The 15,678-nt window shown below is 55.8% G+C and overlaps 2 protein-coding genes and 1 pseudogene across 6 annotated transcripts; 2 read left to right on the forward strand and 1 right to left on the reverse strand.

Moving 5' to 3' along the window:
- The first annotated feature begins 1,784 nt into the window (after positions 1–1,784).
- LOC102124997 (double C2-like domain-containing protein gamma) lies at positions 1,785–5,687 on the forward strand. 5 transcript variants are annotated; one of them, XM_074013055.1, is made up of 11 exons: positions 1,785–1,864; positions 1,982–2,314; positions 2,482–2,561; positions 2,638–2,709; positions 2,927–3,036; positions 3,119–3,254; positions 3,384–3,434; positions 4,724–4,881; positions 4,978–5,059; positions 5,195–5,291; positions 5,367–5,687. In XM_074013055.1, exons 2-11 carry the CDS (start codon positions 2,068–2,070, stop codon positions 5,495–5,497), a joined length of 1,164 nt encoding a protein of 387 aa, XP_073869156.1. In that variant the 5' UTR covers positions 1,785–1,864; positions 1,982–2,067; the 3' UTR covers positions 5,498–5,687. The 5 variants fall into 5 exon arrangements, with proteins under 5 accessions (XP_073869156.1, XP_073869154.1, XP_045228179.2 ...); XM_074013053.1 differs by having other exon boundaries at positions 2,024–2,314; XM_045372244.2 differs by having other exon boundaries at positions 5,195–5,687.
- Positions 5,688–5,797: 110 nt separating this feature from the next.
- NDUFV1 (NADH:ubiquinone oxidoreductase core subunit V1) lies at positions 5,798–11,703 on the reverse strand. The gene is made up of 10 exons (XM_045372243.3): positions 11,538–11,703; positions 10,151–10,233; positions 9,907–10,077; positions 8,998–9,181; positions 7,757–7,946; positions 7,119–7,331; positions 6,770–6,936; positions 6,361–6,442; positions 6,074–6,219; positions 5,798–5,967 (listed from the first exon to the last, which is right to left on the reverse strand). The coding sequence occupies exons 1-10, from the start codon at positions 11,607–11,609 to the stop codon at positions 5,881–5,883; spliced, it is 1,395 nt and encodes a 464-aa protein (XP_045228178.2). The 5' UTR covers positions 11,610–11,703; the 3' UTR covers positions 5,798–5,880.
- Positions 11,704–14,332: 2,629 nt separating this feature from the next.
- On the forward strand, positions 14,333–15,678 carry LOC107127245 (uncharacterized protein NDUFV1-DT-like; annotated as a pseudogene).

Below are 15,678 nucleotides of genomic sequence, written 5' to 3' on the forward strand. Positions count from 1 at the left end.
AGGCAGGAGAATGGCGTAAACCTGGGAGGCGGAGCTTGCAGTGAGCTGAGATCTGGCCACTGCACTCCAGCCTGGGCGACAGAGCGAGACTCCGTCTCAAAAAAAAAAAAAAAAAAGTAAAAATAGACAAATGGGATGGCACCCAACTAAAAAGCTTCTGCACAGCAAAAGAAACAACAAAGTGAGGAGCGAGGCTACAGGATGGGAGAAAATCTTTGTAAACCATACACCTGATAAGGGGGCTAATATCCAAAAGAAACAAGGAACTCAATAACAAGAAACAAATATCCGAATTTAAACATGGGCAAAGCACCTGAACATACATTTCTCAACAGACACATGAAAAAATGTTTAACATCGCTAATCGTGCAGGAAATACAAGTGAAAATCTCAATGAGATACCACCTCACACCTGTTAGAAAGGCTACTACCAAACCATAGGAGATAACAGATGCTCGTGAGGATGTGGAGGAAAGGGAAGCCTTACGTGCTATCGGTGGGAAGGGAAATGAGCGCAACCATTTTGGAAAATCATATGGCAGTCCCTTAGAACACCAAAAATAGAGGTACCATGTGATCCAGCAACCCCACTTGTGGATGGTATCCACGGGAATTGAAGTCAGCATGCTGAAGAGGTGTCTGCCTCCATGTTCAGTGCAGTGCCATTCACAACAGCTAAGACACGGCAGCAACCCGACTGCCCAGCATCAGACGGATGGATAGGATGGCGTGTCTACACTGTTCAGCCTTAACAGAGATGGCCATTCTATCATTTGTGACAACATGGATGAACCCAGAGGACGATATGCTAAGTGAAGTAAGCTAGGCACAGAACGACGAATACTATACGGTCTGATTTTTATGTGGAATCTGAAAAAGTTGAACTCCTAGAAGCAGAGAGAATGGTGGTCACCAGGAGCTGGAAAGTAGGGGACTAGGGATGGGGAGAGGGGAGACATTGCTCTTAGGGTACAAAGTTCCAGTCAGGAAGAGTAAGCTGAAGGCCCTATTGCACAGCATGGCAAATATCCCTAACAATAGCACCTTGTGTATTTCACAGTTGTTTAAAGAGTACATTTTAAGTGTTCTTTTTTCATTAGCTTGACTGAATCTTTCTACAATGCATATTGTAGAAATCACATTTCTACATATATCACATCAGAACATCATATTGTACCCCATAAATATCTATGGTTATGTTGATTAAAAATTAAAAGAATAACTGGGGAGAAGAGAGGAGAGGGAATGCTGGATGATTAAAACCAGCCAAGATCCCCTGCAGGGGGTGACCCAGAAACCAAAGGTGAGTAGGAGTGGCCCAGTTTGGGAGGGGAGTGGGCCCTCACTGTGAGATGCCAAGGGGACACTCCTTGGTGAGGTGAAAAGGGGTTGCGCCTCATCAAAGGGTTCGGATTTTATTCCAAGCAGGGGTGGAGGTGGGATGATCTGGTTCATGTTTCAGAGTATAAACTGGCCACCCCCGCAGGGCTCAATCACAGGGGCCCCTTCCTGTGGCTCCCCTCCCACTTTCCCATGCACCCCCTCCCCTCCTCCTATGCGCTCCCTCCTTCCCACTAACCACTTATCACCTCCACAGCCCTCTGTCACCTCCGGGCCTCCAGCCTTCTCACCTGGGAGCAGAGCCACATGATGGTGGTAAAAATAACTCCCTTTGACAAAGTGTGAAGGGGGCAGAGGAAGGAGGGAAGCTGAGCCCCAGAGCTAGGAAAGAGCTCTGGGAGGGTTCTGAGCTCTGGGTCACCCTTGCTCACTGGGGACACAGCAGTCACGGGCTCTACCCCCGAGAGTGCACACCCATTGCCAGCAGCAGTGACTCACACTGGGTGAAGTAGCTCCCAAAGCGGTAAGGACTGGGAGCTGGACTGACTCCCGACACACCCAGTCCCCTCCAAAGCCTGCCATGACCCTCCAGGCTGGGGACTCCCCCGGCCCCTCCCCCAACCCTGCGCTCTGTCCTCAGGTCCCCTGCATGGTATCAGCGATGCTTCCCCCCCCGCCCCAGTCCTCAGGCATTTCTCTGAGTCCCCGCCCCCCGTCGGGGTCCCCATGGCGGGCACGGCGGCAGCAGGTGGGCGGCCTCCCCGGGTGAGCATGCAGGAGCACATGGCCATCGATGTGAGCCCGGGCCCTATCCAGCCCATCCGCCTCATCTCCCACTACTTCCCGCACTTTTACCCTTTGACGGAGCCTACCCTGCACCCTCCGGACCAGCGCCCCGCGGCGGCGTCTACCATCCGCTCTGCACCCCAGCCGCAGCCCGACCCAGAGCCAGAGAGAGACTCAGACGACAGCAGTGAGTAGGGGCGGGAGGAGGGGACACCCTGAGCTCAGTCCAGCCAGGAGAGGCATTGGGGTGTCCCTGCCATCTGGCCGTGGAGGGGCAAGGCAGGAGGTATGTGCCATGGGTGGGGGCAGATTGAGCTGAGGTAGGAGGTGACCCTGCCTGCCACCTGCCTTTAGCTGCCCTGGCCACCCTGGAGTTCACACTTCTTTTTGATGCGGACAACAGTGCCTTGCACTGCACAGCTCATCGTGCCAAGGTGAGGATGGGGGTGGGCGTCCCTGGGACAGAGGGCTGGGCCACAGGCCTATCTCATACCCACTGTCTGTTCCCAGGGCCTCAAGCCGTTGGCCTCAGGTTCCGTGGACACGTATGTCAAAGCGAATCTGCTGCCAGGGAACAGCAAGGTGAGGGCAAGCCCCAGGCCCCCACTGCTGCCCTCTGGTGGAACATCCAGCCTGCGGCACCCACCTGGCTCTGCTTGGCTCCTCCCCACCCCCCAAGGCCTGGGTCCCAGTTGCTGGGATGTGCAAATAGTGGGAGGTCCTACCAGGGAGGCAGGGTAGGGGGTTGGAGAATGGTCTTAACCCTAGGAGGCCCCGACCCACCCTGCTTGGGCCCTAGGCCAGCCAGCTTCGGACACGCACCATTCGAGGTACGAGGGTACCTGTCTGGGAGGAGACACTCACCTATCACGGCTTCACCCGCCAGGATGCTGTGTGCAAGACCCTTAGGTGAGGATCCAGCCTGGGCCACCTGGGGGTGGAGCAGAGGGATGGGGCTGGCCTGGCCAGGTCTGACCTGGGCGGCCACCAGGCTGTGTGTGTGTGAGGACCCATGGCTGCGGCGACGGCGGCGGGCACCTCCCCTAGGGGAGCTGCAGGTGCCCTTGAGGAAGCTGGTGCCAAACCGAGCCAGGAGCTTCAACATCTATCTGGAGAAGCGGAGGCTGGTAAGTGGGGCTGGAGCACAGGGTGGGGCACAGGGGCCAGGAATCTTGTGATGGGAGCTAGAGGGGAGGAATAGGGAGGGGGACCTGGGCAGCATCTGGCCAGGATGACCAGGCTCTCTTCCCTTTCAGGCCAAGAGGCCCAAGAGCCTGGACACAGCCCGCGGCATGTCCCTCTATGAGGTGGGTAGGACGGCTGGGCTGAACAGGGATGAGGGGGCAAGCCTGGTGGCAGGGGCGTAGGGGGCTTGGAGGAACCTGAGGCCAGCTCTCACAGGCCCTGTGAGCCCTCATTGTCCCAGGGGACAGCCAGGTCCCCAATGGCAAAGTGAGGGTGACTCCCTTGCCAGGGCAGCCCAGAGGAGCTGTGGGGCACTGGGACAAGCAGAGCCCTTGGGGGCACAGCCGGGCAGACACCTGCCTTGAGGCAGAGGCTGCAACTGGCGGCATTTATCCGTGGCCTGAGATGGGAGGCTGGGCAAGGTGGAAGAGAAGACAGACGGGCGGGGCTCACTGGGTGGGGTCTGGCCCTGAGGGGAGTGTGGGGACCACTCCTGGGGCAGGCCGTCCTAGACAGGCCCTTGTCCGGAGGCAGTGAGGGTGACTGCAGAGGTTTCTTTGACGCCACTGGAGACCAAAGACCTAGCTAGAACCCCTGTGGTCAGTGGGGGAGGCAGCTGGGATGCTGACAGCAGGGCCCCCTACCAGCTCCTCCCCAAAGTGCCGGGTGCCCTGCCCTCTGGTGGAACCACAAGTTGCTGCAGCTGTTGATTAGCTAAGCCCAAGTGGCTGAGGCCCACCAAGGTGGCACGAACAGGCCACTTCTCCCAGCGCCAGCCCTGTGTACCCTCTGCCCCAGATCCCAAGCACAACAGCGCCCAGAGCATGGTGGGTGCTCACAGAGCACTCCCGCATTCCTGAGAGCCGCCTGTGAACAAGGTGGTGGGGCTTTCTGCAAAGGGAAACCTACCCTGCGGGTGAGAGCAGCACATCCTCCTGGGGCTTCCTCCCTGAGCCTGTTCAGAAGCACCAGGGCCCAGAGTGTGGCAAAGAACACTCAGAATCTGGTCCCCAGAGAAGTAAGGGGTGAAGAGGGTGGGGTTTTGAAGAGATCTGCTTCTCCTTGGGAAGTGAACATCCTCTCAGAGCCACTTGCCTACAGGGATGGCTATGGGCACCGGATGGGAGACCACTTAGGGAGCTCCTGGCATGTCAGCCAGTTCCCTTCCCCTCCATGACAGACGTATCTGACTGGTCATGTGGTCAGCAAGCCTCACCTTTGATCAGGCCCTGGAGGGTACAGCTGACCCATAGGACCGCTTCCACGGCACTGTGCGAGTGGCTGTATTGGGAAATGAAGCCATTGCCCCTGATTTCTTTGGGGCCAGGTTGAGCTTTCCTGCCCAGAGCGCGGAGGCTAAAGGGGCTGGGCTTTGGGCTGGATGGGGGCTGACCTCAGCCTACACCTGCAGGAGGAGGTGGAGACAGAGGTGGCCTGGGAGGAACATGGGCGCGTCCTGCTGTCACTGTGCTACAGCTCTCAGCGGGGTGGCTTGCTGGTGGGTGTGCTGCGCTGCGTCCACCTGGCCCCCATGGATGCCAATGGTTACTCGGACCCCTTTGTGCGCCTGTGAGTGAATGGGGTGGGCAGGTGGGAGGTGAGGACAAGACGGTGGCTCCTCACCTCTCCAGGGCCACACCTAACCTGCCAATCCTCCCCGATCAGTTTCCTGCATCCAAATGCAGGGAAGAAATCTAAATTCAAGACCAGTGTTCGCAGGAAGACCCTGAACCCCGAGTTCAATGAGGTGAGCCAGGACCAGGCAGGTCCCAGCCAACCCTGGCCTTGACATGCTGAGCCACTCCCCTGCTGAGGCCTGCTTCTTAAACTTTGGGAGAGCCAAGGCTGCCTCCTTCCCACCTCTCTGCCCTTCTCCCTGCAGGAATTCTTCTACTCAGGCCCACGGGAGGAGCTGGCCCAGAAGACGCTGCTAGTGTCTGTGTGGGACTATGACCTGGGCACGGCTGATGACTTCATTGGTGAGTGGGAACATGAGGAGCTGGGGTGGGGGCCCAGTAGGCTACTGGCGGTTCCTGACCCATCCCCCATGGCAGGCGGGGTGCAGCTGGGCAGCCATGCCAGTGGGGAGCGCCTGCGGCACTGGCTTGAGTGCCTGGGCCACAGTGACCACCGCCTGGAGCTGTGGCACCCACTGGACAGCAAGCCTGTCCAGCTCAGCAACTAGCCCAGGGGCCCTGCCTGCCGCCCCTCCACTACAGCTGCCTAAAGTGTCCCCACAAAAATGATGGAGGTTGGGGCTGCCTCACCCATCACGCCCCCCAGTCCCAAGTCAGAGAGGTGTTTCCTCTCTCCCCGCTTTCACATTCACCCCCCCCCCAAATCATGGAGCCGAAATAAACATCTCTTTCAAGCCAGACGAGACCCTGTCCTTCCTCTGGCCACGAGGCAGACTGGGCCCTGTTCTCCCCTCCCACCCTTGAGGATCCGGTGCTGGGTAAAGGGTAAAGAGCACAGTCACAGCAGCTGCAGCGGGAGGGTGGGCAGCACTCGCTTTATTGTCCAGCATTCCAGACGGACAGACACAGGACAGCAGGCCAGGGTGGTGGGCTAAGAGGCAGCCTGCCGGGCCTGATGCTGCTGGGCAAACCGCTGCATCCGTTCCTCAAGCTCCGGCCGAAAGTGGCGGATCAGACCCTGGGGTTGGTGGGGGGACTGTGTGAAACAGAGTCCAAAAATCCCCCAACACCCTGGGCCCTTGATGCCACCCACCCTCCGCGCTACGCAGAAGGGCGGTGAATACCTGCACAGGCCAGGCAGCCCCGTCACCCAGAGCACAAATGGTGTGGCCTTCTATCTGCTTGCTGATCTCCCACAGGGAGTCAATCTCGGCCGGCCGGGCGTCCCCCCTCACGAAACGAGCCATCACCTTGTTCATCCAGTCCACACCTGCAGCCACAGCCACAAGAGAGGGCCAGATGATCTCCCCAGCCAGGATGTGGGATGGTGCTTGAGGGGTGCAGGCCACATGGTGGGGTGGAGGTTAAGTGAAGCCACGGCAAGCAAACCCCCAGCCTGCCCGCTGCTCACCCTCGCGGCATGGGGTGCACTGGCCACAGCTCTCGTGCTTATAGAACTCAATGAGGCGGGCGATGGCTTTCACGATGTCCGTCTGGGTGACAAGGGGCAATCAGCAGGCACCCACGGCCAGACAGAAGCCTGGGCCTCAACCCCCTAGTGACAGCCCCTCCCCCAGTTCCAGAAGCTCTTCCCAGCCCACCCAGCATTCTGGCCTCCTCCAGCCTCCCTGGGCCCCCTGTGCTGCCCAGACTCCGGGGTATTCTCCTCAGAGCGGCCTTCCTCCCTCCTCTTCCACCTTGCTTTACCTCAGGCTGCAGGAACTAAGACCTGAGTGCTGGCAAGAGGGTTTTCTGGGAGGCCCAGGGAGGAAGACAGCAACCAGGAGGGCAGGGACTGGGGCTGGTGTGTGAACCCTTACCGAGCGGTCCATGACGATCACCGCAGCTGTGCCCAAGCCTGTCTGTGCCTGCACCAGCGCGTCGAAGTCCATCAGCACCGTCTCACACACAGACTTGGGGATCAGTGGAGTAGACGAGCCACCAGGAATCACAGCAAGGAGGTTGTCCCAGCCGCCCGTGACACCCCCTGGGGCCCCAAGTCAGTCCCCAAAGGGATGCATGGTCAGGGCTGGGGCCGGCACACCTGCCTAGTCCTGACCCCAGGCCCTTAGTCAGCCCCTAGACCCAGCCCCGTCTCCTGAGCCCTCCCGCTCAGGCTCTCTTCATGGACACCTGTCCACCCACATCCTGGCTGGCCCCAGGCCTTACCAGCATGCTTCTCAATCAGTTCTTTCAAGGGCACAGACATCTCCTCCTCCACAGTGCAAGGGTGGTTGACATGGCCAGAGATGTTGAATAGTTTGGTGCCTGAGTTGCGCTCTCTGCCAAAGCCAGCAAACCAGGTGCCCCCACGGCGGCAGATGGTGGGGGACACTGCCACTGTCTCCACGTTGGCCACAGTTGTCGGGCAGCCAAACACTCCTTCAGGAAAATGGGAAGACAACTGGTGGCTGCTAGTGGGTGCGGCAAGTTTCCTGGCAGGGAGGTGTGTCCCAGGGTCCTGCTCCCATGGCAGAACCCCTGCTCTAATATCCCCTTATCATTCTTATCCCTGCTGGACCCCAAACTCCAGAGATGCCTCATTGCCTTGTTCACCACCATGCCCTTAGCCTCAGAACAGGCACTGTGAAGGTGGAGCCACAGAGCAGCATGGGTGTGGGGGGACCGAGGCAGGAGGAGGGACTGCAGGCAGCCCTGGGGGAGCCTGTGTATTGTTGCCAGCCTACTCTTTATCTGACCCCAGCCGGGAAGGCACTCAGAAATCCATAAGAACAATTCGAAGGGAACCTAGCCAGATCCCAGGTGTCACAGGACACAGTCTGACCCAGAGTTACGCCAGGCCTTACCCACGTCTGCAGGGAAGGGGGGCTTTAGGCGGGGCTTGCCCTGCTTGCCCTCGATGGACTCGATGAGCGCTGTCTCCTCTCCACAGATGTAGGCCCCAGCCCCGCGCACCACAAACACGTCAAAATCATAGCCAGATCCACAGGCATTCTTGCCAATCAGACCTGCCTCATAGGCCTCTCGGATGGCCACCTGCAGGACAAAGGTGTGACTTTCCCAGCTGACCCCCAGCCCAGGGGTCAGCCTATAACTTCAGGAGTCATGAAGCCCTTGAAGGCCTCCTACGGTGAGGATCCTAATGCTCCTGGTATAAAAAATTTTGCTAGACAAATTGGAAAACTTGACTATAATCTGCAACAGATATGCAAGAAGGAACACGTAAGTAAGCTGCTTTGCTGCCAGGAAAATAAAAGTGAAGTAGCTATTATCAGGTCTCCTAACTACCCCAGTTTGTAAGGAAAAATAAAAGTCTTTATAAAATTAAAATAAAGGCCGGGCGCGGTGGCTCAAGCCTGTAATCCCAGCACTTTGGGAGGCCGAGACGGGCGGATCACGAGGTCAGGAGATCGAGACCATCCTGGTTAACATGGTGAAACCCCGTCTCTACTAAAAAAAAAAAAATACAAAAAACTAGCCGGGCGAGGTGGCGGATGCCTGTAGTCCCAGCTACTCGGGAGGCTGAGGCAGGAGAATGGCGTGAACCCGGGAGGCGGAGCTTGCAGTGAGCTGAGATCCGGCCACTGCACTCCAGCCTGGGTGACAGCGCGAGACTCCGTCTCAAAAAAAAAAAAAAAAAAAAAAAATTAAAATAAAAATGTAATTGCCTATATCCTTATTGCCTTAACCTATTTTATTTTTCTGTATTTCCTACAGATATAAGTATTATTCATAGTTCCAAGCAATGAACATAATGTATTTTCCCCAAATAGGAATTATTTATATTCATAATTATTCAGCTCTCTTGCTAAACACATAGTTCCACTTATGTTCTTCTTGCTACTTGTTGTTATAATAAATACTATTATTTTTGAAGCAAAAAAAAAAAATCATACCAGCAGCATTAGGAGCCCTGGAAGGTGGCTTTGGGAGCCAAGTCCCATTAGGGATGCATGCAAGACTGGCCACCACTCCCCCAGTTCAACCATTGAGAGACCAGGTGCTAACACCTCAGAACAACTGTGCTGGGTGAGGGGTAAGTGCACACTGAGCACCTTCTCATCTGCCCACGTCTCTCCCTGCCCACCTGCAGATTGGAGGCCTCATTGTAGAATTCCCCTCGGATGTAGATATAGGCGGCGCGGGCGCCCATGGCCCGGCCCCCAACCAGGCAGCCTTCCACCAGCTTGTGAGGATCATGGCGTATGATCTCCCGGTCCTTGCAGGTGCCTGGCTCCCCCTCGTCTGCGTTCACCACCAGATACTTGGGCCTGCAGGGGCCCACAGGTCAGACAGGCTACAGGGCCACCAGGGCTGGGTCTTCAACTCCATGCTACCCCACTCCACCCAGGGAGGCCTCAACGATGTCTCCTCAGACAGCCAATCCTTCACTGCCCTCCCAACATGTCCCAGGGGCTCTGCTTGCTCACCACCAAATGACAGGGAGCTTACTGCCTATTCTATCTTTGGGCAGCTATAACCACAAGAAAGGTCTTCATTCGGCTCATCCAAACATCTCTCCTTGTGTCTGCCCCTGAGAGCCAGATTCTGCTCTTGGTGACAAAGAGCATTCCTCAAGCTCTACCACCAAAAGGAGGTAAAGCAGGTGACATTTATCATTTGCTTTATGTGCCAACCAGCATACAGGCCAAAAGCTGTATGAACATTATCTCTTTAATCCTTGCATGGTATCACTGTACCTATTTACAAAAAAGCTAAGGTTCACAAAGGCCGGGAAATTGCCCAAAGCTCTATGATTAGGAGGCAGAACTAGGATTTGAACAAAGTCTGCCTGAGTCAAAATCATGTGTTGATTCTGCTACGTAAGTCTCCCCTGTGGAAGTCCACAGAGTAAGTCCCATCCATTTAAGGCCTGGGAACATGTGCCCACCTCATTCATGCTGTTTTTAATTAAAGAGCCCAAAGGTCCAGGGAAGCCCCAGCCACCCCTAAGGTCTCTCCCACAGTCACATCTGCCCCACTCCCCAGCACACACCTGCCATCTGAGGGCTTATTCATGAAGCTCCACTTGAGGCCAGTGGGGAAGCCAGCGCCTCCACGGCCCCGCAAACCTGATGTCTTGATCTCACCCAGGATCCAATCGGGCCCCTTCAGCAGGATCTCTTTTGTCTTGTACCAGTCACCTCGACTCAGGGCACCTTTCAGCCTGGACAGAGTAGGGAAGGCAGTGAAGGGGACGCCTTGCTCCGGGACCCAACACACGAAGGGCACTGTCTCACCTCCAGTCATGGCGGCCGTACAGGTTGGTGAAGATCCGGTCTTCATCCTTCAGCGAGCCAAATGAGGTTTTCTTGGGTGCTGTCTGGGGAGACAGAGGGTCAGGAGGCCCAGCAGCGCTCTGGGGCCATGAGGGATTGGGCCAGAAGCTACAGAATCTTGGGTCTCCCTATTTAGGAGGGGCTGGGCTAGGGCTAGGGGAGCATCTATAGCATCACAGCTACCACTGCCACTTAGTAACCTTTTTTTTTTTTTTTTGAGACAGACTCTTGCTCTGTTGCCCAGGCTGGAGTGCAGTGGCATAATCTCAGCTCACTGCAACCTCCACCTCCCAAGTTCAAGTGATTTTTGTGCCTCAGCCTCCGGATAGCTGGGATCACAGGCTTTCACCACCATGCCAGGGTAATTTTTGCATTTTTAGTAGAGACGGGGTTTCACCATATTGGCCAGGCTGGTCTCGAACTCCTGACCTCAAGCGATCCACCCGCCTCAGCCTCCCAAAGTGCTGGGATTACAGGCATGAGCCACCGCGCCCGGCCATTAGTAAGCATTTTGTTTAGCAGATACTGGATGGAAGCATTTTACATTCAAAATCCCATTTCATCCTCATAACAACTCTGATAGGAACGATTTTCTCTATTTCACAGAGGAGAAAACTGAGGCTCGGAGCAAAAGGAACTTATGGAACGTCTCACAGTCAAAAGCAGCAGGTCGAATTTGAGCCCAGGTCTGTCGGTGGCCAAAGCCCACACCTGCATCACAGCACCTCACCGCCCCACAAGCCGAGTGTGGGCATGGCCCTTTCCTGGCCTGGCTTTGGGTAGGCCAGGGGCCTTTTATATTCCTAACTCGGCCGAAGAGGCGAAATGTGTTTACTGATGGGAAAGAAATGCCTCCCTAACACACACATGATGGAGCGGCTCACTTAGGATGAAAATGAGGAGCCCCACGACCCAGTGGAGAGCGCCCCAGCTAAGGGCGATGGGATTCCCATCCGTGTAAGAGCACTTTTCAGCCACTTCAGGGTGCAGAGCAGTGGACAGGAAATCAGGAGGTGCGCATCCCTAAATGGGGCAATGACCCCTTCACGCCCTACAAGGCTGTTAACAAAGAAGGAACGAAAACAAGGGCGCTTCATAACCTGCAAAACTTCCGCCAGGCCGAGGACTGTGAAACAAGGGAAGCTAGCAAGCCGGCGGGCCAAGGGAGTCGGCCCCGCCATGGGACCCGTTCCCCTACTTCAACCAGGACGGAGCGGGAGTCTTCCCGCCTGGCCTGGGGAGAAGGGCTCTCCAGAGGCCACTACAGACCCCAGGGACTGCTCGTGCACAGGCGCGGCCGCGACACCGGGCCCCGAAAACCCCTGGCCCCAGCCAGGCCGGGCCTCACCGTGTCGCCGCTGAAACGCACAGATACCCGAGAGGGGAGCGACCCGCCGAGCAGCCGCCGTGCTGCCAGCATCGCGGGGGGCCAGCTGGGTCACCTCAGGCTGTCACCTTCACAGGCTGTCACTCAGGCTGAGGAACTGGCGCGATAGAAACGCTAGGTGGCGCACAGGAAAGACGTCACGCTCCCGACGCCGGCGCCGCGCACTGGCATCGCTGCACCCCTTCCGCTTCGCCCGCGGCCCCGCCTCCTTGGGGGAGGGCGGAGAGGCCAATGCCTTGGCGCCGGGACTTCTGGGAGATGTGGTCCCGCCGGCCTAGGGCCCGCCTTCCTCCCTCTGCCCGGCTGGCATTTAGTGGCGGCTGTCCCCACTGCTCTTTCGCGCCCGCCTTAGCCCGCTTCACTTCGTGGACTACGCCTGCTGGCTCCCAGCCTTTCATGCCACGAGTAAACAAAACTCGCATGTCGCCTTCTGCTGGGTCCTGATGTGTTCCACTTTCTATGGATTTGGCGTTTAGTGTGCACCTGCTGTATGCATCGGTGTATCATGGGAGGAGGGAGAAGTCAGGCAGGCCACAGCCCGATCCTCACGACTACGTTGCAGTTATTCTGCCCAGTCTGAGCCCTGCCAGACTGTGGACTTCCCCACCCTGGGCGTCCGTGTGCTTGAGGAAGGACTGCAGACTCCAAGGCAGGGGGTTGTTCGCAGAGGTCTCCCCGGAGGGCCTCTCACGGAGTCCTAGGCTGGAGTGAGGCAGAGAGGATGCAGATGGTCAGTGCATGGCACATCCTTTTGCTGGCGCAGCTGTGTGGGCAGCAAGCCACCCAGGTGCCGAGGCAAGAGACCCAGGGCACGCACGAACTGTTCCAGCATAATGAAATATATAAAATAAGAATCGTTAGACTAGATATAGATCATAGATATGATTATGTATGAATATCATTAATCATTAGTTTGTTATAATTACTCTTTATTCCAATATTATAATAATCCTCGCTCTACAATCATAACCTAGAAAAAACCAGGCCATACGGAGATAGGAGCTGAAGGAACATAAAAGTGACCAGAAGACGAGTGTGAGCCCTCTGTCACGCCCAGACAGGGCCACTAGAGGTCTCTTTGGTCTAGCAGTAATGCCAGCGTCTGGGAAGACGCCCATTGCCAAGTGGACCGTGGTCTAGAAGTAGCATCAGTGCCAAGGAAAAACACCCGCTGGTTAGCAGAACGGGAAAGGGAGACCGACCAGGAAAGGGAGTCTCCCTTTCCCCCAGGGGAGTTTACAGAAAACTACTCCTCCACCTCTTGTGGAGGGTCTGCTCCCGCCCGCAGTTATCCGGAGGCCTAACCGTCTCCCTGTGATGCTGTGCTTCAGTGGTCACACTCATAGTCCGCCTTCATGTTCCAGAGGCCTTTTAGATAGCAGTAGCAAAATTAACGAAAGTACTAAAAGTCTCTAATATGCAGAAATAATGACATAAGCTGTTTCTCTCTCTCTCTTTCTCTCTCTCTGCCTTGCCTGCCAGGCAGGGAGGGGCCCCCTGTACAGTGGACACGTGACCCACGTGACCTCACCTATCATTGGAGATGGCTCACACTCCACTCCTTACCCTGCCCCTTTGTCTTGTATCCAATAAATATCAGCACAGCCTGGCATTCAGGGCCACTACCAGTCTCCGCATCTTCGTGGTAGTTGTCCCTTGGGCCCAGCTGTCTTTTCTTTCATCTCTTTATCTTGTGTCTTCATTTCTACAACATCTCGTCTCCACACATGGAGAGAAAAACCCACCAACCCTGTGGGGCTGGTCCCTACACCGCTGAGTTCTCTCAGCCCTTTTCAGGAGAGTCCAGCACTTTGTGCTTCTGCCCAAAATCCTGGCATGGTCCCTGCTGGCTTTGGAATCAGCCACTGGTCCAGGATTTAAGGGCTTTGCAACCCCGTCCTTCACGAGGGTCATCACGCCCAGGCCACTGCTGTGAACCCCACCCCCGTCCCCCAAGACCCCTGCCATCATTAGACTTTAGGGCGTTTGTGTCGCTGTCCCCTTCCCTCGGTTTTCCCCTGACCTGGGGAGGTCCCTCTGTCCTTTGCCTTCCCAGGAGGACTTGGAAGCCTGATGAACTCATCTTTTTCAGTTTCCTGGAACCCTCTGCTCTGGTCCTCGTGATGAGAGTGACCTTTCTGGCCTGCTCTCCCCAGCTGTTTTCCAGTCCTCCTGGGAAGGAACCATCTCTGTTCTTTTGTGCTATAATCATCCTTTCTGATCTCTCTAAAATGTGCTATTCACAAAACTCCTTTGCAGCTATTTTTCTCACATACCCCACAGCAGCCCCACAAGGTGTTCACTCCATTTTGTCCATGAAAAAACTGAGGCTCAGGGGGATTTTGTCCTTTGTCTGTGGGCATGAAGCTGCTGAGTGGTAGAGCTGGACTGGAATCTAGGCCTTTCTTCCCTCCCACAGTGCCCCGCACAGAGAAACCTACAGAACAACTGACGCGCATGTGACAGTCACTGTGGACGTCAGTGACATTCCCAAGAGAGGCACCAAGAGCATCTCTCCCCTGTCTGAGGTTGCCCAGACAGGTAGGGTAGTATCAGGCCCAGAGCCCAGGAGTCCTGGCTGCCAGCCCCAGGCCCCCTCTCTTGGGCAAGGAAAGAGGTTGCCTAGGCAAAGCTGGGGATTACACAGCTAATCCGGGCTCAGACCTGAGTCCTTGGATCCCTCCCTTTGGGGCAGAAGAAGGGGGGCGGGTTGGAGCCATGGGTGGATTCCTTCCTCATCTCTCTCTAACTGGGTCAAAGGAATACAGGCTGAAGGAGAGGCAGGTTGGGGATGCTGGGGACAGGAGATGCTGGGCATAGAGGGTTGGGAAATGGAGAGTGAGGGGCAGGAGCCTCTGTTCATTCAGTGGCAGGCTCTGTGCCAAGCACTTGCCATGTGTTACCTCCTTAATCCTCGAAAACTCCATTCTCAGGAATGATGAGCCCTGTTTTCAGAAGCAGAGTGTCAGCATGGCTGAGTGGCCTGCCTAGGATGACACAACTGCCAGAACTGGGCCTGAGGTCTCCTAATGACAAATCCCCCACTGGTCCCCACCCACTGGAGCACCTGCTTGCCAGGCTTCTCAAGTGAAGAAGGAGGTCCACTCTGATGTCGTCTCCCAGGAGCCTCCTCTGCAGCATCTCAGGTCCTGGCTCTCACCTCCTCAGCACCCATCCCATCCTGTGTCACTCTGTGTATCAGCCTCCCCCACCAGCCTCCAGACCACAAGCCACGGGGTATCAAGGGCTTGTTCCTGTTCCACTGATCCCACATCCACTGTGTCTATCTGGTCAACTTTACCTTCCAAACATTCCCAGCACAGTGAGAGATGGCTGTGGCCCTGTCATCTCTCACCTGAAATTAACAATGTGTCCTTGGGGTCTCCCACCCTCACATTTTGGCTTCTCCAGCCCCTTCTCTGCAAACATGGAACAGTGGGATTATTATAAATCTCAGACCCGTTTTGCCCCTTTCCTGCCTGAGAGTTTTTGTGGTTCCCCACTGCCCTCAGAACAAAGCTGAAGACCCTTTGGCCTGCCATTCCAGGTCCTTTGTGGCTGCCACCTGTCGACCTCCCCAGTTCCAGCTCCTTTGGTTTTGCCTATGCAAGCTGGATCTGCACCAGAGGCTCTGTCTTCCTCCCGACTTGGCCCTACTCCTCCTAGGAGCCCTTTGGACATCACCTCGCCCAGGAAGTTTTCTGCAACCACCCTACAACCATCCCTATAAACTTCATAAAACCAATTAGGGAACAAGTAGGGGGGAAAGATGAAAATAAACCAAGCCTTCAGCACACTCAGCATTCATCATGAGGTCAGCTGCTCTCTAACCTACTTCCTCGTGGCTGTTTGGTGCCTGTTGTCCCGGAGTCACAAAGACCCTAGATTATAGCTGCCCTTAACTGCTGTATAAATAACAACTTGAACATGAAATGTTAAATTTTCCTTTTGAAATATTCCTCCAGGTCCTGCATGTTGATAAAACTACTGACTCAGCTGGTCCCCATGAGGAGCTGGCTCACCTAAGGATGTGATTTCCAATCCCAATTATTTCATGCCCCTTGCTCGGATAATCAGCAATCCCAAATGTCCAGCCCTTTGC

The sequence above is a fragment of the Macaca fascicularis genome, chromosome 14, assembly GCF_037993035.2.
Source record: "Macaca fascicularis isolate 582-1 chromosome 14, T2T-MFA8v1.1".
In the NCBI taxonomy this organism is placed as follows: Eukaryota; Metazoa; Chordata; class Mammalia; order Primates; family Cercopithecidae; genus Macaca; species Macaca fascicularis.